The sequence below is a fragment of the Acomys russatus genome, chromosome 29 (assembly GCF_903995435.1).
Source record: "Acomys russatus chromosome 29, mAcoRus1.1, whole genome shotgun sequence".
Taxonomy (NCBI): Eukaryota; Metazoa; Chordata; class Mammalia; order Rodentia; family Muridae; genus Acomys; species Acomys russatus.
In genome coordinates, this window is record NC_067165.1 from 5,103,671 (window position 1) to 5,129,612 (window position 25,942).

Sequence of the window (25,942 nt, forward strand, 5' to 3'; positions counted from 1 at the left end):
TCCACTGCACACAGCTGGCCTTCCTTGCAGCCAGATGCATCCTTGGGGTTAAGTGGTTTTCTGCAGTGAATGTGAACAGAAGTGCATTGGCTGTTGCTCTTTCCCCAGCAGTGGGAAGCTACTGAGCTTACTGCATATGCCAGACTGGGCAGAGGTTGGAAAGAGCCTGCATCTCTGCAGAACTGTCCACCGGTACTGAAGAAAGTGATTAAAAACAAGAACCTCCTGTTATGATGGAACCACTATGGCTTTGTTAGGTATTTTTGAGTGGTTTGGCTCACCCCAGCTGCCTCCAGGGCTGTGAAGCTTATGCCCAGAAACAGGGGAATCAAGCTTTAACTCTATCAATAAAGTTTTTCACAAATGTATACATGGTGGGCATTTCACTAGACAGAGCGTGTCTGATGAGTGAATTTCACTCTGAAGCTGTTGTCAAGGAACGCTTTAGGAAGTCCCTTCTGCAGGTCAGCCTTCATTCACTATAACAAAATACCTGAAATAGTCAACTGATAAAGTGGAAAGGTTTAGCTGGAGTGGTGGCACGGGCCTCTAATCACAGCGCGCAAGAAGCAGAGGCAGGTGGATCTCTGTAAGTCCAGGACTACATAGAAAAACTCTGGTACCAGGCAGTGGAGGCATATGCCTTTAATCCCAGCAGTTGGGAAGCAGAGACAGGTGGATCTCTGAGTTCAAGGCCAGGCTGGTCTAAAAAGAGTCCAGGATAGCCAGGGCTACACAGAAACCCTGTTTTGGGGGGAGGGGGTATTTCAGTTCAGTTTCAGAGGTTCTGTTCCACATCAGTTGGGCCTGTAGTGAGCATTGTATCATAATGGGTGGGTGTGGCAGAGAAAATGGTCACAAACCAGGGAGCAGAGAGAATAGAGGATGGGCTTGGGGTCCCTCAATTCCCCCTTACAGGCACATCTGCAGCGATTCAAAGGCCTTCTATTAAGCCCTTCCCAGTAGAACCAAGCGTTTGCGTAAGGCCTTTGGAGATAGGCCAAGCCAAACTATCATTAAGATAGCTTTTGCATTTCAGCCTTACATTCTGATGAATATATACCTCATGGTGTCTTGATCAATTCGGTATTGTAGCCAAGGCAAGGTGTGAGGGATCTTTTTTTTTTTTTCATAAACAACTTTATTCACGACACATTATTTTTAAAAAATTCCCATCCCCTGGAAATGAGTTAAAAAAAAAAAATAAACAAAAGCCACCTCCCACCTCCCTGTTCCCACTTCCTCCCATTCCCTCCAAATAAAAGGGAGAAAAAACAACAACAAAAACAAAGCAGTAAAGAAACAAAAAATAATAAAACAAAACAAAAACACCTGAAAAACAAAAACACCCCCAAACTCCCCAAAACAAAGTAGTGCATTTCCCCGAGGGTAAGGGGAATTTACACTGGAGCGGCTGGGAACGAGATCTTCCGGCTACAGAAACCTGCAAAGAAAGACACTCAAAACAAAAAGAAACACAAAAGGAAACAAAATAGATCACCACCAGGGAGCCGGAGAAGAAGGGTAGGGTGGGCGGAGACCTGGTAGGACAGGAGCAGGCAGGCAGGGACTGCAGAAGGCAGGGAGAAGACGAGGGAAGGAAACAAGCTGAACAGTTTGGTGTTCTTCCAGAGCCCTGGGTAAAAAAAACCCTCCTACCACCCGTGCCCACCTACCCTTGAGCAGGCCCAGAGAGGATGGAGGGGAGCAGGGAACCAGGGAGCAGCTCACAAAGGGTGTGAGGGATCTTAATTAGGGTTACGGTTGCTGTGATGAAACACCATGGCCAAGACCAACTTGGAGAAGAAAGGGCTTACTTCACTCACATTTTCATCATTACCATCATCATCAAAAGCATTCGGGGCAGAATCTCACAGAGGGCTCACACTGGAGGCAGGGGCTGATGTAGAGGCCATGGAGGGGTGCTGCTTACTGGCTTGCTCAGCCTGATTTTTTTCCTTTTGGTTTTATAGGACAGGGTGTGGTGATTTGAACAGGAATGGTCCCCATAGACTGCTGTGTGTTGATGCTTAGCCCACAGGGAGTGGCACTATTAGAAAGGGTGGCCTTGTTGGAACAAGTGTGTTTGTTCCCTTCCTGCTGCCTGCAGATCCAGATGTCCTACTCTGAGTTCCACCTCCAGCACCGTGCCTGCCTGCCTGCCTGCCACCGTGTTTCTTGCCATAGTGATAATGGATTAAATCTCTGATCTGTAAGCCAGCCCCAATTAAATGTCTTCCTTTAGGAGAGTTGCCGTGATCATGGTGTCTTTTCACAATAAAACCCCAACTAAGACAAAAGGGTTTCTCTGTGTAGCCGTGGCTGGCCTAGAACTCACTCTGTAGACCAGGCTGGCCTAGAACTCACAGAGATCTATTTGTCTCTACCTCCAAAGCACTTGGGATTAAAGGGGTATGCCTCCATGCCTGGCTTCCGCCTGCTTTCTTGGAGAACCCAGGACTACCAGCCCAGACACTCCCCCCAGTGAGCCGAGGCCTTTCATATCAATAAGTAATTAAGAAAATGCCTACTTGCTTGGCTACAACCCCATCTGATAAATGCATTTTTTTTCAGTTGAGGTTCCCTCCTCTCAGAGACTCTAGATGTGTCAAGTTGAAACATAACCTAGCCAGCCAGGGAGAATGTTGGCTTTGTGCGTACAAGGCCCTGGATTTTAGCCCTGTTGATGCTGTGGGCCCTCAAAAGAACGTACTGCAGAAAAGTGATCAATCCATTGCTTTCAGCTGGTAAGAAACCCCAAGAAAAGAAAAACCCAGCTCTGTGTTTAGAACTGGAAAAGTGCTGGGCCCCCTTGTTGAGCATGCTCCTGTCTGCATGTCAGCTTCTCTGTCACATCAGTCGCACTTAATTCTGCCAAAGCGCTGCCAGTGCCCGCCTGGCCCTGTGCACTAGCTGATCACCAGGACTGCGACCAGCACCGCCTTCTGTGATACGCACTCGTTGTATCGGAGGTGGTCCATATTGTGGGGTGTGAGAGCACGGCTTGAGAGGGGTGCTTTTTCTCTGATCAGGTCTTCCCACAGCCTGGCAGGATTCCACACCCAAGTGATGGGAATTGCTTGGTAATTGTGCTACAACCTGATGCAACTTGGGTGACATTTATGAGATTCATGTGATGGATGGAGCTAGAATTGTTGGTTACCAGACGCTTATGTGTCACTGCCAATGAAGCTCTTTGTTCCCCAAGACAGATAATCTAGGGAAAGTCCTGCATATAATCAACACGCAACTGCTTGGAGGTCAGTGGCCAGAGCTCAGACGCAGCCTCATGGCGTCCTTTACACCATCTTTTTCCATAGGCTGATGGAGCTCTCCGAAGGGTCCAGGATACAAACCTCACCTCTCAGTGTTTGCTCAAGGCCCTATCCAGGTGGAAGCAAAGGCACAAGAGGCCTCACATGGCTTCATACCCAAAGGGGCCTCTTAAAATCCACGAGGTGCGGCCACTGTCGGCGAATGGAACAGTGATGTCCAAACTGAGGTGCTCACACCAGGGTGTGACTAGATGGCTCGCTAGGATGTCAGAAAAAATATCAGTGCTCCTCCTGGCATGTTTCCCTAGAAACCAAGCCCAACCCTGGGCTAAAGCCTTGAGTACAAGTAGTTTATTAGGAGGTAAAGAAAACACCACAAGGAAAGTGGGGAGTAATGACCAGTGAGTGATCAGGCAGCTCGCTCTGTGAGCAAGTAGAGTCCCATCTACCAGGAAAACAAAAGTCTATGAAACACACTTCCATCTGCCAAGTGCTGAGAAGCTGGGAACGTTTCTATGCCAGCTTGCACCCAGGAGGGCAGCTCCTGCAGGGGTGTGGTGCCCTTCCTAGAGTCCTCTGCCCCGCGCTGGCAGTCAAACAAGACTATCCCATCAGAGCTGGAAATTCTATGGTGCATCCTACACACACCAGCCCATCCTTAAATACCTCTGGGCAAAGTACTTAAAATGAACTCAGGTTTCTCACCCACAAAGGCGAGGACTCCAAATCTGCCCACTTTTTCTATGGTGGTGGTGACTCCCAGTAATAGTTGACAAAAATATTTTTTTGAAATGTACTCATTTTATAAAGTAGTCTTTTACATTTTATTGCAGTTATTTTTTAACTTTTAAAAAAGATTTGGTTTGGTTTGGTTTGTTTTTTTTTTATATGATGCCCGGGATTCACATAAAAGCTGAATGATACAATGTGTGGCCCCAACCTCTAGATGGGGCCTCCCTAGCTATTAAAAACGGTATTTTAAATGTCCAGTTTGTGGTGGCCATTTCTAGTCTATGGAAAGCTCACTGAATAAACTAATTTTTTCTGGCTGTCAGGCCAATTTGGAGAGTTGGTGGGTCACTTTTTACATAGAGGATTTTGTTATCTCTGTGAACAGAGATGGCTTCATTTCTCCCGCAACAGTCACTTTGGCCCAAGTGAGGAAGCAACTGTTGAGGTAAAACCGACTCTGAAGAAAATGTCTCAAAAATGCTTTGTTGTGTGAGTTCTATGGCTGAGTCCACCGGGTCTCAGCACCCTCTTCTCTGGGGACAAAGCGCTCCCCCTGACCACACTCAATTCTCCTTGATGTAAACGGTGATGGAAGCATCACAGGGTGTTGTTGCTTGCCCCCCACCCCCACAGATCCACCTCTGACTACACTGGTACGCCCACCATGCTAACTATGGGGTGCAGAGGCTGTTTCAATTGCTAGACAATTGCTGGACACTGCCTGGAAGTCAGCAGTTTCCTCCTAACCCGAGGCTCTGTTGAGCATCAAGAAGCAACCTAGCACGGAGATGGGGTGTTCACGCAGGGGCCAAGACTGCTGCCTAGCAAATGTTCCTCTCCCCACCTCCTTCTGGGACAATGAGTTAGGTACCCACACTCTGGCTTTACGGTGGAAAGGTTTCTAGGGAGTCGCCCACATCCCCCTCTTCCATCCATCTGCTGTCTGGCTCCCAAATTCATGTCACCAGCTGACTAGAATACTCAGGACAATGGATCTCTTGTAACAAAAGATACCTGGTCCCCCACTGTCCCGGCAGACACTGGTTTGGGCTACAGGGCTGCAGCACAGATGAGCCTCCCAGCCTCTCCCCTCACCCAGGCTTTCTCCAAGACCTCTGAGTCCATCCCCCATCCTTCCGTCCCAAGGTTTCTCTTCAGGCTTGGTTGGGCTCTCTGGTTACATCAAGCTGTCCTTCCCGTGTGGCTTTAAGGAGTCGGATCAGAATTGTAGTCCACAGTTGGACGGAACTTGCCCTTGTTAAAAGGTGTAATCCGTTCCCTGTAAAAAGCGAGTCAAATGGACACCAGTGAGTTCCCCCTCCCTGGAGGGTGCCTGTGGGAGATGAGGAGGTGCCTGCCAGCTGTGCTTCACAGAGACTCCTAAGAAAGGGATCTCGGAGGAGCCGTCCATTCCAACATCGAAATTTCAAACCTGTAGTATATCATGGAGTTAACTTGGATCAAACTGTGAAGGAGTTTATAGTATTCCTAAAGCAAGACGTCCCTTTGCGGGCCAGCCTGCCACCACCACTCAGAAATTACAAATGTGACGCACTCCAGCGTCTTCATCGAGCTCACAAGGCAAAGACAAAGGAGCTTGTGTTGGGTTTGGAGGATGATGACACACCCCTGCGGAAGGAAGACACCGCTGAAGGGATCAGGGACAGCTAGTAAAACTGAAGTTGCATTCTTCTGTGCAGAAGACCATAAGAGATACAAAGTTAATCTCATCTCATCCTGGTGAAAGTGTCCCGGGTACACCTTTGTATACCTTTAATCCGGAAGAAAGAAAGAAAGAAAGAAAGAAAGAGAAAGAAGAAAAGAAGGAAGAAAGAAAGAAAGAAAGAAAGAAAGAAAGAAAGAAAGAAAGAAAGAAAGAAAGGGATCTCTATTTTGTACCCATTTCATCACAGCCAGAATGTCTTATAAGAGCTAGCTAGACTAGCCAAAACTGTGAGGTCTGCCAGATGGGGGTGGCGCACATCTTTAATCCCAGCCCTTGGCAGGAAGAGGCATGCGGATCGAGTTCCAGGACAGCTAGAGCTGTTACACAGAGAAACCCTGTCTCGAAAAATAAAATAAAATTGCTGATGTCCACCTTCATCAAGAGACCTGCCTCAATAGTTAAAGCAGAGAATGACCAAGGAAGACACCGATGTCAACTTGAGGCCTCTACATACATGTAAACACATGTGCTAGGCATCCATACATACATGTGCATGCACACACACACACACACACACACTTGAATACATTTTATACACATGAAAAACAGACACATAGGGAAAAAAAATGAACAAGCTGGCATGCTCTCAGTTACTGCCTGTCTTCTGCCCACACCTCCCACCCCCGTCGACTGTGACAGGGTCTCCATGAAGACAGGGCTATGGCTTTTCCATGTTTTTGTCCCAAAGCCTCAGTCATGACCTAGAGCTGAGTGGATAGGCCACAGAAAATAAATAGTCCAAGGATGAAAAGTGAGAGAGAGTGGGCTCACCAGAGTAAAGGGGCCTTTCCTGCTGCCCAGCATCCTGTATCTCTGCATTCCCCACTATGGCCTCATCGCTCATCTAGACTTTGAGACAGAATCTTCTTTTGTCTCTCTTCCTCCCACTCTACCCATCCACTAAAATGTCAGAGAGTAGATTCTAAAACACCAGAGTTACTTCCTGTTAAAACCCATCTGAGCACTGGGGGGAAATATTTATTTGTATTTATAAACACAGTATCTAAAGAAAGGACTTATGCTGGTAACATTTAAAGTGTCCTCAAAATATGGGGGCTGGAGAAATGGCTTCACAGTTGATTGCAGAGGGTCCACACTCAGTCAGCAGCACTCACACCGGCAGCTGACAGCTACCTATAACCCAGTTCCAGAGAGAGCTGAAGCCTCCAGCTTCTGAAGGTATCCGTACTTATGTGTCAGCACCCTCATGTGCGAGCGCGTGTGCACACACACACACACACACACACACACACACACACACACACACACACACTTTCTCTCTCTTTCTCTCAAACAAAAAGTAAAATAAAAGACAAAGAATTCTCCAAACAATATCAGGGTGTAAGCAGACTTCTCTTTAAAATGAATTTAAGAAAGCTTTTAAAATAGTTCAGCAAAGAAGTGAGAGAAAAAAAAGTTCAACATCCTGTTATGGAGTGTTGCAAATTCAAACCATAGTGAGACACAGTTGGAACGACAAAAACTCAAACTGTGGAGCTCCCACACAACAGCAGTGTGGTGGGGCTGGGCTGGAGCTCAGGGGCAGAGTGCTTTTCTAGCATACACAAGACACCGGATGCTGTCCATCCCCAGCACCGACAAAGAGCGAAAACAGAGCCAGGGCCTGGAGAGCGCAAACCCTCACACATTGCTGGTGCAAACACAAACAGTACCGCACCACCAAATACTTTGAGGGTTTCTTAGCAAGGTATGTGCACTTACGTAATGACCTAGAAATCAGTAACCAGAAAGGAACAAAGGCCTGGCTATCCAGAGAGCTGTAGACGGCTCTTTACAGAGCTTTGATCAGAGTTGACAGGTGAGCAAAAGGCAACCCATGCGCCACACTGGACACATTTCAGCATCAAAGGAACAAGCTATCTCTACAACATGGATGCCCTCAGGGGCACTGTGAAAAATGAAATGGGAAGACGTGTCCATGCATGGTTTGATTTCCATCTGGGAATAGCAAACACATGCGTCACTGGCGTGGGCACAGTGCGTTGACACAGGCAGCAGGGGAAAAAAAAAACTTTCTCACTTGTGGCTTCATGACTATACGCATCTGTCAAACTCAGAAACTGGGAGCTGGAGAGATGGCTTGGTGAAATATCTGCCCTGCACACATGATAACATAGCCTTGACTTCCAGCACCCACACAATAAAGCATGCAGTGTGTCCCCTGTACTCCCAGCACTGGGGAGATCTCTGGGGCTTGCTGGCCAGTCTGCCTTGCCTAGCACATGAGCCCCCAGGCCAATGACAGATGCCATCCCCCAAATAAAGTGGTCAGTATTCATGGGAAATGACACCTAAGCCGGATTCTTTAGCTTCCACACGCACAAATAAACTTAAAACTGCAGGGGCTAGAGGGTGGCTTCATGGTTAAAAGCATATACTGCCCCTGAAGAGGATGCAAATTCAGTTTCTAGCGCCCACGTTGAGAAGGTCACAAACACCTTTTAACTCCAGTGTCTGGTGATCAGTCGCCCTCTTCTGGCCTCTATGGGCACTGCACTCGCACACAGAAACACCCTCCCCCCCCACGCAACCCTTCCCCCCACCCCGCACTCAGCAATGCACATATATACATAAAGAAAAATAAAAATTTAATCTCATAAATTGCACGCCTGAGAAAGAATGACTTTTATGTATGCGAATTATACTATGATAAATCCGACTTTTAAAGCCAGGTGTGGTGGCACAGGCCTTTATTCCTAGCATTCAGGAAACAGAGGCAGGTGGATCGCTATGAGTTACAGTCCAGTCCAGCCTGGCTAGCCAAGGCTACATGGTGAGACCTTTCCTTTTTTTTTTTTTTTTTTTTTTTTTTTTTTTTTTTTTTTTTTTGGTTTTTTGAGTCAGGGTTTCTCTGTGTAGCCTTGGCTGTCGTGGACTCACTCTGTAGACCAGGCTGGCCTCGAACTCACAGCCATCCGCCTGCCTTTGCCTCCCAAGTGCTGGGGTTAAAGGCATGTGCCACCACGCTCAGCTGAGACCTTTCCTTAAAAAAAAAAAAAAAAAAAAAGTAAATTAAATATATAAGTAAATCTGAAATTTATGGAAACCTGTGGCTTCTCACAGAACCAAGTCCAAGCAACTTAGCTTCATGCCCATAGCCTTCGGTGACTAGCTGAACCACCCCCTGCTCTGTCCTCACTGTCACCAGTACCCTGGACACACCATTCCCAGTGATAACTCTCTGGGTTCAGATTAGGGCTGAAGGCCCTGGAGGGGTTTTCCTCTTCCTGACCCAAACATCCAAACCTCTCACCAAACAGTATATGCAAACGTCCAGGAAGTGCAGGAAAGTGAATAGCGGGGTTGAAGGTGGGGGCGGAAATGGGTGGGGTGAGAGGAAGAAAATGTTAGGTTCCTTCTCTGTCTTTCTGACTTCACAGAACCATCCACCCTGGTGTCATCTTCCAGAAACTTTGGGCACAGAGGAGAGATGGCTTCCATGGTGAGGTGGCAGGGGAGGTTCCTAGGTACTACATGTCTTCTCCAGATCTCACAGTTTCTTGCAGTTGTGGGGAGTAGGGCATGTCCCCCCAACACTAGAATCTGCTGTCTTCTGCTCCAGTGTCCCAGGAGCCAGGCCCACGCATAGTAAGTGCTTATGAATTTCTGAAGAAGGCAGGCGTCAGCACCATGCTAACACTGCCTCTGAGAAGCCACGCTCTTTTCAAATTTCAGTAGTCTCAACTGAGAACCGCTGAAAAGTGACGCCTACTTGTCTCATACAGGACGTACTGTGTGTGTCTAATTCTGTCACACTTTGGAATCAGGTAGGAAACACATTTCTGGGCATGCCTGTGAGGGTGTCTCCAGAGCTACTGAGCCCATCAGCTAAGCCTTCCTGAACATGGGCAGTAGCACCTCATGAGCTGGGATGCAGGACTGAATAAAACAGAAAGCAAACCGAGCACTAGTGTTCTTAGTAAGGGTCTTTGGCTGTGAAGAGGCACCATGACCACAGCAACTCTTATAAAGGGAAGCATTTTATTGTGGCTGGCTTACAGCTTCAGGAGAGGTTTATCCCGTTATCATCATGGCGGGGAGTATGGCGGCATGCAGGCAGACATGGTGATGGAGAAGGAGCTGAGAGTTCTACATCTGGATCCACAGGCAGCAGGAGACTGTGTGCCACACTGGGCCTAGCTTGAGCATATATGACCTCAGAGCCCACCCCCCCCCCACAGTGACACACTTCCTCCAACAAAGCCACACCTACTCCAACAAAGCCACGCCTCCTAGTAGTGCCACCCGCAATGGGCCAAGCATTCAAACACATGAGTCTATGGGGGCCATTCCTATTAAACCACCACACTGGCATTCATCTCTCTCTGTTTCCTAACTGGGGACACAATGTGACCAGGTGCCTCACACTCCTGCTGCTACAAAAGAGCTGTTCTCATCACTGTCTTCTCTACCTTGATGGACTTTGCCACCAATTCATAGCCACAATAAGCCCTTCCTTAAGTTATATGTTGCCAGATATTTTCTTATGGCAACAAGAAAAGTAACTATATAAAACTGTGTACATTTAAAAACACTGTGTAGGGCGCTGGAGAGATGGCTCGGTGGTTAAGAGCACTGTCTGCTCTTCCAGAGGTCCTGAGTTCAATTCCCAGCAACCACATGGTGGCTCACAACCATCTATAATGTGATCTAATATCCTCTTCTGGTGTGCAGGCATATATGCAAATAGAGTACTCATATACATAAAATAGGTAAATAAAATATAAAAAATAAGTAAAAACACTATGTACACTGTAAACATGTTTTAATATAAGAATTTACTATTACTATGAGCAATGAGCATTTATGGTTCCTATTTGATATTTTTAGGTAAAGAATGTGTATTTTTAACTAAAATGTTGAAAAGGAAGTACACACTGCAGTGTTTTGACAGAAGCATATTAATGCCTGCCATTTCCTTTGAATTTTACCAAAAGTAAAAGATGATTAAGAGGGGCTGATGAGGCTCAGTGGTTAAAAACATACACTGTTCTTGCACAGGACTTGAGTTTAGCCCCAAAACCCATATCCAGTGGTTTACAACCACATGTAACATCAGGTCCAGGAGACCTAATGCCCTCTTCTGGCCTCTCCAGGCACTGCACCCATGTGCACATACCCACAAATACACAAACACACATAATTTAAATTTTTCATAAAGATGTCTAATAGACAGGGTGACAGAAGATATGTCATTAAACATTAAAACATTAGTAATATGATAGTTATGTACAAATAATAATTTTGTATGTAAAAGGGAGTACAGGTATATGAATGTTGTGTTGTAGGTCAAAGGGCAACTTTCTAAAGTCAGCTGTCTAATTCCACCATGTGAGCCCTAGGGATTCAACTCCAGTCATCAGGACTGGCAGCAAGTGCTGTAACTCCATGATCCATCTTGCTAGCTCCACAGAGACAAAAGCTAAACGATGCAGGTGTGTAGAGTAAAATCCTTTCAAGTCTCCTACATGTTCAGTTTTTCTCATAACAAAACACCATGCAATAAGTAAAAGTAAAAGGAAGTGTACATTTCTGCCATTTAAACCCTGAAGCTTCTCAAGTGTTCCCTTCACGGCGTTATCTCGCTGCTGGCCCGTTTCACTAATGAATGTGTTGGGTCATCATTTGACAAGTGTCCATGAGTTCCTCCTCTGGGTATCAGCAGGACACTGGAGCCGGAGAACAGAGAGACGCCCTGTCTAGCTTCACCGTGGGTGTGGGAGGAAGCCACAGTACCACAGGGAAGCATGCGCCAGCTTGGGATGTGCAAACAGCTTAAAGAGACACCGTCCAAAAAAAATCAGGGAAGCTTTTGTGTTTAAGCAGAACTGTGACTGATACATAGAAGTTTCCCAGATAAACACTAGAACAACCATGTACAGTCAATGGCCCTCAGAGGAGGCCAGGGAGGGAGCTGCCAGGCTGGCATTGGTCCACATGGCCAGAGAGGGGGCCGGCTGGAGTTTCTGTTCTGTTTTATTTTTGTTTCTGAATCAGTGTCTTATTATGTGGCCTTGGATGGCCTGACGATTGTATGTAGACCAGGTTGATCTCAAATTTAGAGACCCACCTTCCTAGTGCTGGGCTTGAAGGTGTACACCACCACGCCCAAACAGAGTAGGTTCTTAAAAAATAGTTCATTTATTTTTATTGTATATGCTTTGGTGTTTTGCCTGCATATATGTGTGAGGATGTCAGATCTTGGAGTTACGGACAGTTGTGAGCTGTCATATGGGTGCTGGGAATTGAACCCAGGTCCTCTGGGAGAGCAGTCAGTACTCTTAACTACTGAGTCATCTCTCCAGTGCCCCAGAGTTTTTAAATCCTCCTTAAGAGCTGGGTGATGGCACACACTTTAAATCCCAGCACACGAGGCAGAGGTGGGTATATCTGTGAGTTTGAGGTCACTCTTGGCCTACATAGTTAGTTTCAAGCCAGTTAAGCCTACATATAAAACTTCTGTCTCAAAAATAGACATATTATGGGGTATCCACCAGACAAGAGTACTCGGACACTGGTTGAAGCCAAGCCATTGACTACATTAGGTGTTTGGGACTCACGTACAGCCCTGGGCCTTTCTCAGGGTGGACTTTTAACCACAAAAACAGGCCTGAGTTGACACTCCTCAGTTAGCAAGGAAAGCTATCCAGAAGTGGAACTACAGAAACCAAAAGGCAAAATCGGTCCATTTGAGAACTTTCCCAGAACTATGGACTCTGATGGTTTCAGGTCTTTATTCTCACTTCGCAGGTGGCTCTGCCTACACGCTGAATGCTACTTCCACCATAGCATCAGTTATACCAAGGTCTGGGGACTTGGAACAAAATAAAATAAAGTGTCCTAGTCAAAAGCTCCAGAAACGTAAGCAGATGGAAGTCTGCTTGCTGCCCAGTTAACACATGTATAAAGCACCTACTGTATACACAGTAAAAGAAAAGGCCGTCTTTCCTGTGTAGGACTTAGAACAGGGGTGACCTGGTTGGAAGTCCGAGACCAAGTGCTTCCAGCCCAAGAAGCAGGTGAGGTTTAGAGCTGTGACTGAGAACAGTTCGATGGCCCCACCCTTTCCAGAAGGTTCTGCACCTCTCTCACACATGCTCTCCCTCTCCTGGATCAGAGACAGCATGCTGGTAAAGGACATGTGTCTCACCACCCATGACGTCACTTTAGCTTGTCGTGAAAGGTGGAAATAACGCAGAGGATCAGAGCCACACTTTCTGTTCCCTGCCTTCTCTGCTCTCCTGCGAGACTTGGCAAATCCCTTCGTCTACCTTTCCAAACCGTGCTTACTCGTGTTATAAGATGAAAAAAAAAAATGGCAGAGCAACCAATTCTGCACACCTCTGCTAGCTGTGGCCTTATACGTTACACAGCCACAAGCACAAGGGAGCACAGCCACCACCCTAGAAAAATGGAAGATGTCAACCCAGGCTCCAGTGAGAATCCCTCCCCCATCCAATCTCTATTCATTTTTAAGGCTTAATCCTGCCGGTTATGTCTTAAATTAAAAACAAATGTGTGTGTGTGTGTGTGTGTGTGTGTGTGTGTGTGTGTGTGTGTGTGTGTGTGTGTGTTCATGTGTATACATGTATATCGATGCAACTACAAGTTGAGGCCAGAAGATGCTATCAGATGCCCTGGAGCTGGGGTTGTAGATATTTGTAAGCCACTCAACATGGCGGTTGGGAACTGAACCCCAATCCTCTGCAAGAGAAGCAAGTGTTCCTATTAAGCCGTCTCTTCAGCTCATTTGTCTTTTTAAGACGTATTTGTTTTTTGAGTTATGTGTAGCTGTGTGTTTGTACGGGAGTATGTGCACATGTGAGAGCCAATGCCCAAGGAGTCCAGAAGAGGGTGCTAGATCCCAGAGCTAGAGATAGTCATAAGCCATCTGGTGCTGGGAACCAAACTTGGATCCTCTGCAATTACACTTGCCCTTAACTGCAGAGCCGTCCCTCCAGCTCTTCTGCGGCCTACTAAGATCAGCAACAGTTGTGGGGTTCCTGAGCCAGGTGCTTTGCTGCATCTCACAGGTTTGTGTCTACAGTTTTTATTGGAATCATTTTCTAAATAGTTTAAAATTCCAACTTGATAATTCTCTTAGACTTAAGGGCTTATGGGTTTTTGCTTTTTTGTGTTTGTTTGTCTTAAACAAGGTCTAACTATGTATTACATAGTAATCCAAGCTGGCCTTGAATTTACAGTGATCTAGTTGCCTCTTCTGGGATTAAAGGCACATGTCATCATATCCAGCCAGAAGAGGACTTTTCCTGACAAGAAAACACCTAGGGACAAGAAAAGGCAGGGGAAATTGATGGCATGGTAATAACACATATATGTGAAATTCCATAAATAAGGCCATTGTTTGCACACTAATGGAATTTTTATTTTAAAAAGAAGTATGCTTCCTAATTTTCAAGTTACTGGTTTGGGGAATCTTTTGGTGTTAACTTTTTGTTTTATCATATTCTGTTTGATAAATGGACATAAATTTTCCTAAGAATGACATTTTAGCTTAGACACTCTTATTGAGATTTTTCTTGGACAGCTTTTATAAATGTTTCATCAGTGTCTGAATGAACAAGGTAAAAGTTAGCGTCTGAACCCTCCCAACAATTATTACATGCCCTCATCCGTCATATTCTCAGACAGATCTATTGGGAATTCCCATTATGATGTGATTATTATAACTTCTTCTCTTTTTTTTTTTTTTTTTTTTTTTTTTGAGACAGGGTTTCTCTGTGTAGCCTTGGCTGTCCTGGAATCACTTTGTAGACCAGGCTGGCCTCAAACTCACAGCAATCAGCCTGCCTCCTGAGTGCTGGGATTAAAGGCGTGCTCCACCGTGCCCAGCTTCTTCATGTTTTTTATGTTTACCATCTTCTAGTGGAGTGTGGTGGCACTGAAGCACTCTCAGCCCTCGGGGATTAAAGCAGAAGGATTGTGAGTTTGAGGCCAGCCTGGCCTAGAAAGTGAGTTCCAGGACAGCCAAGGCTACACAGAGAAACCCTGTCTTGACAAAACAACAAAACAAACAAACAACCTCCTTTTTTTTTTTTTTTTTTTTTTTCAGATCCGATACTAGCAAGGTTTTTATCTTACCTTTGAAACTCAGAAATTGCACTCTACTTCACATGAACTGACGGTATACGTGTGGTGGTTTGAATGAAAGTGGCCCTCGTAGGCTCATATATTTGATTATTTGGTCCCCAGTTGGTGGAACTATTTGGGAAGGATTAAGAGGTGTGGCCTAGGTGGAGAAAGTGTGTCACTCGGCCCTGGCTTGGAAGTTTCAAAAGCACACAGCATCCTCAGATAGCTCTCTGCCTCATGCTGCGGGTCAGATGTGAGCTCTCGGCTTCTGCTCCAGCACCATGCCTGCCTGCGTGGCTGCTGCCGTCTTCCCCATCATCCCGGTTATGGGCTCTAACCCCCTGGAGCTGTGAGCTGCCAAATTAGAGTCTTTCTTTGTTAAGTTGCCTTAGTACTGGCATCTTATCAAGGCAGTAGGAAAGTAACCAAGACAGCACATTAGCTAGCCTTTCTCTCCTGAAAAGACACTGAAATAAAAGTCAAGGAATAAGAGTCTTTTTTTTTTTTTTTTTTTTTTTGAGACAGGGTTTCTCTGTGTTATCCTTGGCTGTCCTGGACTTGCTTTGTAGACCAGGCTGGCCTCGAACTCACAGCGATCCACCTGCCTCTGCCTCCTGAGTGCTGGGATTAAAGGCGTGCGCCACCACGCCCGGCTGGAATAATTGTCTTAAAGCCAATGTTGGCCAGAGCTGAGCATGCTTTTTCTTGTACATTGGCAATCCCTTTCTCATTCTCTAAAGCTTTCCCTCCAGCATGTGGCTGGCCCACATGCCATCTTAACTCAAACAGCATGGCGTTTTCTCTCCCACTTACATTTCCATCCGTGATTCTATAATAAACCTTTCTCTAAAAATAAAACTCTTAAAGCAGAAACCCACGTGACCAAATGGATGGAAGACTCAATGTGCAAAAAAAAAAAAAAAAAAAGTCCTCTGTATGTAGAAAAGTGGGTGGAAGAGAGGTAACATAGCAGATCTAAGAATCTAAGCCCTGAGTCAGTAGGGAGTAAAGCTAAGAAATCTCTTCTTCAAGAAGCCTGAAGAGTTGCCAGCATTGGGCACCTTCAAAAGAGCCAGCAGCATTGGGCACCCCTGAAGGTGGGAATTGAAAGTGACACTCAAGCAGGAATAGAGACAAGAAGCCTGAATGAATAGCATCGGTTTCCCGCCCCACTCTCAGCAGCCAGAGAGGTGCCTTGAAGCGTGCTTTTGTGCATGCTTTTATATAGTTACTTTTCTCATTGCTATTAGAAGGTGCCTGTCAAAAGTAACTTGAGGAAGGAAGGGCCTGTTGTAACTCAGAGTTTGTGGGTACAGTCCATCACAGGGAGATGGTGGCACAAACAGTTCTTCTGTGGCATCAGGAGTGAGGGGAACCTGGTCACACTGAGTCCCCAATCAGGAAGCAGAGAGAGATGAACACTGGTGCTCAACTTGCTGAAGATTGGAGATTTATTCTTGGAAACCGAGGCTCTCTGCTTACTGTGACACCAGCTGAGTACTCTATCTATCTATCTATCTATCTATTCGGCAACAAGGTCTTCATGTACAATTAGGTTGTAATTAGCTCGTTATATAGCCCAAGATAACACTGAACTCTCGATCCTTCTGTCTCAGCCTCCTCAATGTTGGGACTGTAGGCATGAATGACCATACACAGCCCATGTGCGCCATATTGGTTTTATTGTTTGTTTGTTTTTTTTCAAATTTTGTTTTTATTTTATGTGTATAAGAGTTTTGCCTACGTGTATGTGTACCATGTGTGTGCCTGGTATTCATGGAGTTCAGAAGAGAGTGTTGGATCCCACTGGTCTGGAGCTACAGATGGTTATAAGCCACTGTGTGGGTGCTGAGAACTGAAACTAGGTTCTCAGCAAGAGCAGCAAGTGCTCGTGACCATCTTTGGTGCCCAATGAGCAACACGTTGTAAAATTTGAATTAAATGGAAATGGAATCATTGACTACTGTTCTAGCCTCCTTCCCTTCTCGTACATGGAAGAGCCTGGGCAACCAGGCTTAAATGCCCAAAAGAGTTCTCTTTGGCTAAGGCCAAGAGGAAAGATCCAGCAACAGTGACACTAAAAAACGCTTCCCCCAGCAAGCGGAGCCACAGAGGAGCAAGGAGGGTGTTCCGTCCTGATGCCTCTGCTTTCGGGTGAGAGGAAATAGTCCCTCACCTGCTGCAAATGTCATTTTTTGCCTTCTTGATTTAACCTCCACATTTTGCTTTCTGTTTCTGTTAATGGGAACACCGTCTTATTTTATGGAAGCAGTGCTTTCTCCCCCTTGAAAGATATGAAGCTACAACTGTTTGATATCTTCTCTCTTTCTACACAGTCTCTTTTGCTCTCCATTTCTTCTGGTGATTTCCCAGTGTCTACTTATCCATGGCTTGTCATATCTGCCCCCACTAAAAACTATTCAGGAGTCCCACTGCACTTTATGATAATTGGCTGTAAAAATAATCTCTAGCCCAGCACTTGGGAGGCAGATACAGAAGGAGCAGGTAGGTGTTCAAGACCACCCTCAGATACACACTGAGTTTGTGACTGACTCAGCTACATGAAAACTTATACCAAAACAACAAAAACAAATAAGAAGCACACAGATACACAAAACTTGATAAAAATCAAACAATTTGGAAACAAACTAAGTATGTTGTGAAAGAATCCAAAAGCCTTCTCTCTGGATAGAAGAGTGGTCAGAACTTTGATGCTCTGACTAGTGAGATGGCTCAGCAGGTAAAGGTGCTTGCTGCTAAGTCTGGAGACCTGAGTTCAAGCCCCAGGACCCATGTGATAGGAGAGAGCTGACTCCCACATATGCGTCATGGCACACACGTGTCCTCACACATACACATATAAACAAACAATACATTTTCTGCTCAGTTTTCATATTATGCTTCCTAAGCATATGCCAACACGTAGACACCACCCCCATAGGGTCTCACTATGTAGGTCTGGCCATCCTAGAACTCACGGTGTAGAACAGGCTGGCCCCAAACTCACATAGACCTGCCTGTTTCTGCTTCCCAAGGGGTGGGATTAAAGGCCTGTGCCACTACACCTGGTTAATTTAATTTTTAAACAATTTTTGGGCTCAATAGCTGTACAAGCCTGGCTACAGGTTAGATCCATGACCCATAGCACTTATAAAGATGGAGGAAGAGAACTGATTTCACAAAATCATTCTCTGACCTACACACACACACACACACACACACACACACACACACACACACACACAGAGTTTCTTAAGAGAATAAAATATTAACAAATGTCTTACAAGTATACACTATATATTGAACATATCCCTTGCCACCCCATGGCTGCTACCTTCCCTTCCCTTGGCCTTCCACAGTCCCATTTGCCCACTTTGTTCCACTAGACAACTTCTCTTCGACTATAATTTTACAAATACATACATGATTTTATGAAACTATAAAAATTTCAGGGACTACAAATGAAAGAAAATATACAATATTTGTCTTTTATGAGACTAGCTTAGTTCACTAAATATCAATGTATCTTTAAAGAAAGAGAGTCATCATTATTTTATCAAAAATCTGTGTATTGGCCAGGTGGTGGTGGCGCACGCCTTTAATCCCAGCACTCGGGAGGCAGAGGCAGGCAGATCACTGTAAGTTCGAGGCCAGCCTCGTCTACAAAGTGAGTCCAGGACAGTCAAGGCTACACAGAGAAACCCTGTCTCAAAAAACCAAAAAAAAAAAAAAAAATCTGTGTATTTACTTAAATGTATCCTGTCCTCTCCTGACTAATTTATGATTAAACTTTTTAAGATTTATTTATTTATTTATTTATTTATTATGTGTACAGCACTCTGCCTGCACCCCAGAAGAGGGCACCAGATTTCATTATAGATGGTTGTGAGCCACTATGCGATTGTTGGGAATTGAACTCAGGACCTTTGGAAGAGCAGCCAGTGCTCTTAACTGCTGAGCCATCTCTCCAGCCCTTATGATTAAATTGTCAATGGTAGTAAACGTGGAGAACAATGACTGCTTTTCTAACATTGGGTTCTTCATCCATGGAGAAGGCATTCTCTCCCGTTATGTGGGTCCTATATCCTGTAATAGAGGTTTCTAGCCCTCCCTTTACGTTAATTGTGTTTTATTAAATTTATTCCACTTGCGCTTTTAATTGTTTGTGCTGTTAATGAGAATGGGATATTTTTTCCCAGGAAAGTTTTCTATTTCTCATGGTTGTGTCAGGGGAGGAAATTATTCATTGACACAATTAATTGAACTTGCCATTTTGGTTTTGGGGGGGGTGGTTTGTCTGTTTTTGTTTGTTTGAGGCAGGGTCTCTCTGTGTAGTCCTGGCTGTGTTTACCAGGCTGGTCTTGAACTCACAAAGATCCCTCTGTCTCCTCCTCCTGAGTGCTGGGACTAGAGGTGTGTACTGCCATGCCCAGATTGAATTTACCTTCTTAACTTTACAGTTTTAAATGAAGTGTCTTCAGAATTTTTCATCAACACATGGGTAATTAAAACTGTGATCATTTTGCTTTTATTGGCAAGTGTTTATATTTATTATTTATTTTTCTTGTCTGACTACATGTCCTAGAACCATCAGAGAAACCCTGAGCAATGGGGCTAGGGAGACTGCTCAGTGGTTAAAACTCTTGCCTCACAAGTGTGAAGACCAGAGTGCAGAAACTGAGAACTCACACGAGTGACCCTCTGGGTGGGAATGGTGGCCCATTTGTAATTCCAGCCCTGCAAGGCAGAGACAGAGGATGCCAGAGCAAGCTGGATAGCAGGAATAGCCACATCTATGAGCTCTGGGCTTGATTGAGAGACCCTACCTCTAGGCGTGAGGTATATAAGACCTATGAGGCTGCTTTCCTGCATCCAACCTCTAGCCTCCACATGCATGTACACACATGTGCACTCACACTGACCTCCACACATGCATGCACACATACATGTGAACTCACATACTTCCACATGCATGCATATACATGTGCACTCCTACTCCCACCTCCATGATGCATACATACACATGTGCATGCACAGTCTTCCCCACAGGTAAACACATACACGTGTATACACACAAGAGAAGATGGGCAACTTATCCCATTTCCTCTTCTGTCTGGTCTTTAACATGTGTAGACTAGGCTGGCCTTGAACTCACAGAGCTCCACCTGCCTCTGCCTCCCAAGTGCTGGGATTAAAGGTGTGCGCCACCACACCCAGCCCATGCTAGTGTTCCTTAATGACAGATTAGAGAGAGAAGGTTCAGCTGTTAGAGTACTTACTGCTCTTAGAGAGAATCCTAGTCCAGTTCCCAGCACCCACATGGTGGCTCACAACCACCTGAAACTCTAGTTCCAAGTGATCTGATGCCCTCTTCTGACTTCCTGGCACATGGTAAGCATGCAGACCTTCACACAAAACATTCATACACATAAAATAATTTTTTTTCATTTTAAAAATTAGCAAGGTGGTGGCGGCACATGCCTTTAATCCCAGCACTCTAAAGGCAGAAGCAGGAGCATCTCTGAATTTGAGGCCAGCCTGGTCTACAGAGTGAGTCAGGGCTACACAGAGAAACCCTGTCTCGAAAAGCCAAAACCAAACAAACAAAAAAAAGAAAACCCCCCAAAAACCCCAGACCCTTAGATAAGAGACCACCTTACGTCAACAACACAGAACCGGCAGTATGAAAGAAAACACAGAAGGGCTCTTGGGAAATTAAAAATGTGATAGAACCAGTGCTAGAAAACTAGGACTAGGAAGTTTTACCAGCAAGAACAGAAAAGGCAGACATAAGAAGACAAAAGAAAAAGGAAACAAGAAACTAGGGCCTGGGGAGAGGGTTCAAAGTGTGAAGTCCTTGCACACAAGCATAGAGACTAGAGTTCAGATCCTCAGAACTCAAGCCAGTAGATGAAAGAGGGAGCCCTTGTACTAACCTGGCTAGCTAGACTAGCTGGTCAGAGAGCTCTGAGTTCCACAGAGAGACCCAGCCTCGGGAAATCAAATGAACATACTGATGTCAACTTCACTCTTGACACACATTTGCATATGTATGCACACTTGCACATATACATGTGCCCATACACATTCTCACGATGCACACACACACACACACACACACACACACACACACACACACACACACAGGACGACAAAAGCCCAAGAAACTAGAATGCCAAACAAGGACATCTCACATACATCTAAAAGACAGAAGAAAGGGAGGGGGGTTAGAAATTGTCACAGACAAAGATTCAAAGTCAAACTTCCCCAGAGGAGAAGAGCCTGAAGTTCCAGATGACGACAGAAGCACACCAAGTGCACAGCACAGTACTTGAAAATAGACTAGAGTACAGCCCATCACCATGAAGATCCAGAACACCAGGGAAAAGAAGGTCGGGGAAGCTTCTGGAAAGAAATATGCAGGTCACACGCACAAGCCAAAATGACATCGGGCCTTTGAACCAAGCTGGGAGTTAGGAAATGTGAGCAAAGCCTTCCAAATCCTGAAGGAAATAAATCCTAATTTGGTTATTTCCAACCAGAGTATGGGTCAGATGTGAAAGCAGAGAAAGCAAACTGGATTTTCACATATGTAGTTCACTCAAACGCTTCCCACTGCCCTGTCTCAAGAACCCCCAAAGGATCAAATTAAGGGAAAGGCGGCTACAAGACTATTTTAATACAAATAAAACCATCTTAACATTGCATTGAAAGGGGTTGGAGAGATGCTGAGCAGTTAAGAGCACTGGCTGCTTTCCCAGAGGACCCAGGTTCGATTCCCAGCACCCACATGGCAGCTCACAACTGTAACGCCAGTTCCAGAAGATCTAACACCCTTACAGACACACATGCAGACAAAACACCAACACATGTGAAATTAAAAATAAATACATTTTAAAGTACATTTTTAAACTACAGATACGGGCCGGGCGTGGTGGCGCACGCCTTTAATCCCAGCACTTGGGAGGCAGAAGCAGGTGGATTGCTGTGAGTTCCAGGCCAGCCTGGTCTACAAAGTATGTCCAGGATAGCCAAGGCTACACAGAGAAATCCCATCTCGAAACAAAACAAAAACCAAATCAAACAAAACAAAACACAAAACTAGAGATGGCTCAGCAATTAAAGGGCTTGCTTGACAGAAACGTAGGAGCACAAGAGTTTGGATCCCTACAGTCCCTTGTTGGGTGGGCTTGGCAGCCTGCCTCTAATTCTCACCTAAAGAAATGAGGAGCAGAGCAAGCTGGCCAGTGAGAATATCTACATCGGTGAGCTCTGGGTTTGATTGAGGGACCCTGCCTCAGTAAACAAGGTGGAAGTGTGCTCAAGAATAAACCTCAATATCAACCTCAGGCATCCACATTTGTCGTCACCCACACACATACAAAAATATGCATACATGCATACACACACAGAATGGGGACAACAAAACTGAAAAAAACAAAGCTAGTTTTTCTGAGCAGATCGCCTGGTCCCCAGTACTGGGCCATCATAATGCTCATTCCATAGTTTCTCAGAAAAAACTACTCAACTTTAAAGTGCATGTTCTGTCAACTACAAGCATATCTAGAATCAAGACTTCACTTTGGCCAATGGCCTCTTAGGTCAATAAAACATGGCAGTAGCTGACATCTGTGACCTTGTTGTCATAGTCTGCCACAGGGCTTCATGTCCTGAGATGACTTTCACCAACCCTTGAAGAGCAGCAAGAGCCTGCGGTTCTGCGAGATGCAAGCGCCTAGGGCTGAGCCTAGGCAACGAGGGATTGAATGAGTAACCTTTCCTGTACCCTGACTTTTAGACTGACCACCCCATTCGCATCTCCTCGACATCTGCTTAAGGATGAGAAGCTCAAAGGAGATCATCACACCTTGCCTCACACAGCCAGGAAGAGGCTGGACCAAGACCTAAACTCGGTATCTCCAGGGTCTCTGCTGAGCAGCTGACATGGGGACCAAGCAAGCTCTTCCTCCAGGCCACCATAGGGTCACCCTACCTTCCCTACGCCCCCCCTCTAAGAGCTCCAGCTATACTCACTGCAGGAGTCTGTCTTGGGCTAGGTTCTCCAGGTAACGCTTGGATCCGTTCAGGAACAGAGAGCGGTACCTCTGCCTTCTGTCTTTGCTCTCCATCAGGGTGGTGTTGAGGTAGCGGCCTACCCCAACCGGGTTCTGTGGCAGGGAGAAGAAAGGCATCAGGATGTTAGTGGGCTGGTTGTGAAGACTTGCCCTCGAGCTTTCCATCCTCCTCTCAGGCCCCTGCCACACCCAGCTGTGAAGAATCAAATCGTGATCGCCCCTCCCCCTCCCTCCCCCCCCCCCCAGTGTACTGACCTCCTAACATTAGTGCCTCTTACATTAGTGATCTTATTGGAGGGTCTGCTTGTTGCAGATATAATGGTTTGGGCTGAGGCCATGCTAGAGCAGGTGAAACCCTGGTCCAATATGACTGGCCCCCTTAAGAAAAGGCACTCGGGCTGGAGACATGGCTCAGCGGTTAAGAGCACTGACTGCTCTTCCAGAGGTCCTGAGTTCAATTTCCAGCAACCACATGGTGGCTCACAACCATCCACAATGAGATCTGGTGCCCTCTTCTGGCATGCAGGTGTGCATGCAGGCAGAATACTGTATACATAATAAATAAATAAATAAAAGAAAGAAAAGGCACTCGATGGAAGAGATGGTCATGCAAAGAGGCAGCAATCCGAGTGGTACAGGCATCAGCTGTGAAAGCCAAGGGTCTCTGGCCACCACCAAAAAGCTTTAAAGAAGCAAGGAAGGGCCAGATGTGGTGGCACACGCCTTTAATGCCAGCACTCGGGAGGCAGAGGCAGGCGGATCACTGTGAGTTTGAGGCCTACCTGGTCTACAAAGCGAGTCTAGGATAGCCAAGGCTACACAGAGAAACCCTGTCTTGAAAAACCAAAAAAAAAAAAAAAGAAAGAAAAAAGAAAGAAAAGAAGCAAGGAAGGGTTCTCGACCATTGGTTTCACAGGCAGCGTGAACTCCGACCTTCTGTGAGGGTATAGCTCCAGTCACCAAGCCACTTGGTTTGTGGTCCTTTGTATGACGCCTAGGCCATCCTGTCCATGTGTCAGCCATAAGAGAGGCTCAGAGACAAGATATAAACTCTTCAAGGTGACATAGTAAAGATTAGAATCTAGGCTCTTGTCAATCAGGCATGTCAGAGAGGGGACTTCCTGCCATGCCTCAGAAACTGGCCCTGCCATAGGTCTTCCGGTCTGTATGCCTGGATGTGAGAGTCTCAGCAACAGATTGTCTGGATCAGGTTGGCCCCTGGGGGATGGTCTTGGTTTTATTAGTTGATGTGGGACGATCCAACCTGCCAGTAGCATCCTGAGTCTGGGTCCTGGACTGTACAAGAGCAGAGAGGATGAGCATGCGTGCATTCTTCTGTTCTCGGCCACAGATGTGATGGACCGGCTATTTTAAGCTTCTGCCGTCTTGATTTCCCTGAGATGGAGGACTGCAATCTGGAACCGTGAGCTAAAATAAACCCTCTTCCCTCTAAGTTACTTTGGGTCAGGACTTTTTATCACAGCAACAGACACTGGCCCTGATGGCAGCATGACCATCTGGCTCCAGTCTAAACATTTTACTTGAGACATCGGAGGTCTTTTTTTCTTTTTCTTTTTTAAAGATTTATTTATTTTATGTATATGAGTGCTCTGTCTTCATGCACACGAGAAGAGGGATTCAGATTCTATTACAGATGGTTGTGAGCTATCATGTGATTGCTGGGAATTGAACTCAGGTCCTCTGGAAGAGCAGCCAGTGCTCTTAACCACTGAGTCATCTCTCCAGCCCCTGATGTCTGAGGTCTTAGTGCAGACTGAGGCAGGGAGAAGGATAATAACGCAAAGGCAGGGGAATTACAAGGAAGATGTGCCTGAGACTGTGTTACAGATACGAAGCGTTTGGTTGGAATGTGGTTTGGATATGAAGTGTCCCCCAGAAGTCTCGGTTCCTACCGGATGGTGCAGTTTAGCGGTGAATAGTTCATGATGGCTACTGGAGGTGACAACTAGTTGGAGGAAGATGCTCATGGGGGCATGCCTTTGAGGAGCATACTAGGACTTTGTCCCCTGCCATGCCCACTTCAACTTCTCTCACTCTCTCTGCTCTCATTTACCACGAGGGGAGCAGTTTGCCTCCGCCATGGGGTTTCTGTCTTGCCCTGAGCCTAAAAGCATTGGAGCTAGCTGCTGTGAATTGGAACCTCTAAGGCCCAAAAGCAACATAAATCATTCCGCCCCTCCATTGACTTTTCACAAGGATTATCTTTTTTTTTTTTTCCCACAGTGGCAAAAGATGACTGTCACAGGAAAGATCTTTTGTTTTGTTTGTTTTTTGTTTTTTGTTTTTGAGACAGGGTTTCTCTGCATAGCCTTGGCTCACTTTTGTAGACCAGGCTAGCCTTGAACTCACATCGAACCATCTGTCTCTGCCTCCCTGGGTGCTGGGATTACAGGCACAGCAAATTCAAGTCTGGGCAAAGCTTCCCTGTGCTGCCAGAGGCAGGAAGCACCTGCCTGGGTGTGTGGGGGCTAAGATGATTATGTGGCTCGTGGAAATGTTCAGTTAGGACTTGTGTATGGTTACAAGGTTGATGTGATTGTAAGTGTGCACTAAAAAGCAGAGAGGGTGTCTTATGAAGTGTTCACACGCTGAGTGTGGTGCTGCACGCCTTTAATCCCAGCACTTGGGAGGCAGAGGCAGATGCTCTGTGAGCTTGAGGCCAGTTTGAGTTACAAAAGAGAGTTCCAGGACAGCCAGAGCTACCCAGAGAAACCCTGTCTCGAAAAACAAAAATAAATAAATAAATAAATAAATAAATAAATGCCGGGACTAGCTTGTTCTAGGAGAACACTACCAAGGGCACATCTGGGACAGCAAAAAGAGCTGGGGCAGGAAAGGGCAGGAGACTTGCTCGTTTAGGCATAAGAAATACGCTAGCATCTCCACCAGCTGCGCACAAAGCCCCAACACTAACAGAGAGAAGGGAGCAGCATTCCCAAGGGAAGAGAAAGAGAAGGAAAGAGCTGTGCAGTGGCGCCTCTTAGCTCCTTGGTTCTCAA

At 45.9% G+C, this 25,942-nt stretch overlaps 1 protein-coding gene across 1 annotated transcript in view; it reads right to left on the reverse strand.

Annotated features, from left to right (window-relative positions):
- Positions 1-4,873: 4,873 nt before the first annotated feature.
- Positions 4,874-25,942, reverse strand: part of Lexm (lymphocyte expansion molecule) — a 29,504-nt gene continuing 8,435 nt past the window's right edge. Inside the window, exons 9-10 of the mRNA XM_051172019.1 lie at positions 22,882-23,015; positions 4,874-5,286 (exon numbers count right to left, since the gene is read on the reverse strand). Coding sequence (XP_051027976.1) covers positions 5,214-5,286; positions 22,882-23,015 — 207 coding nt within the window. The 3' untranslated portion in view covers positions 4,874-5,213. The remainder of the gene's footprint in view (positions 5,287-22,881; positions 23,016-25,942) is intronic.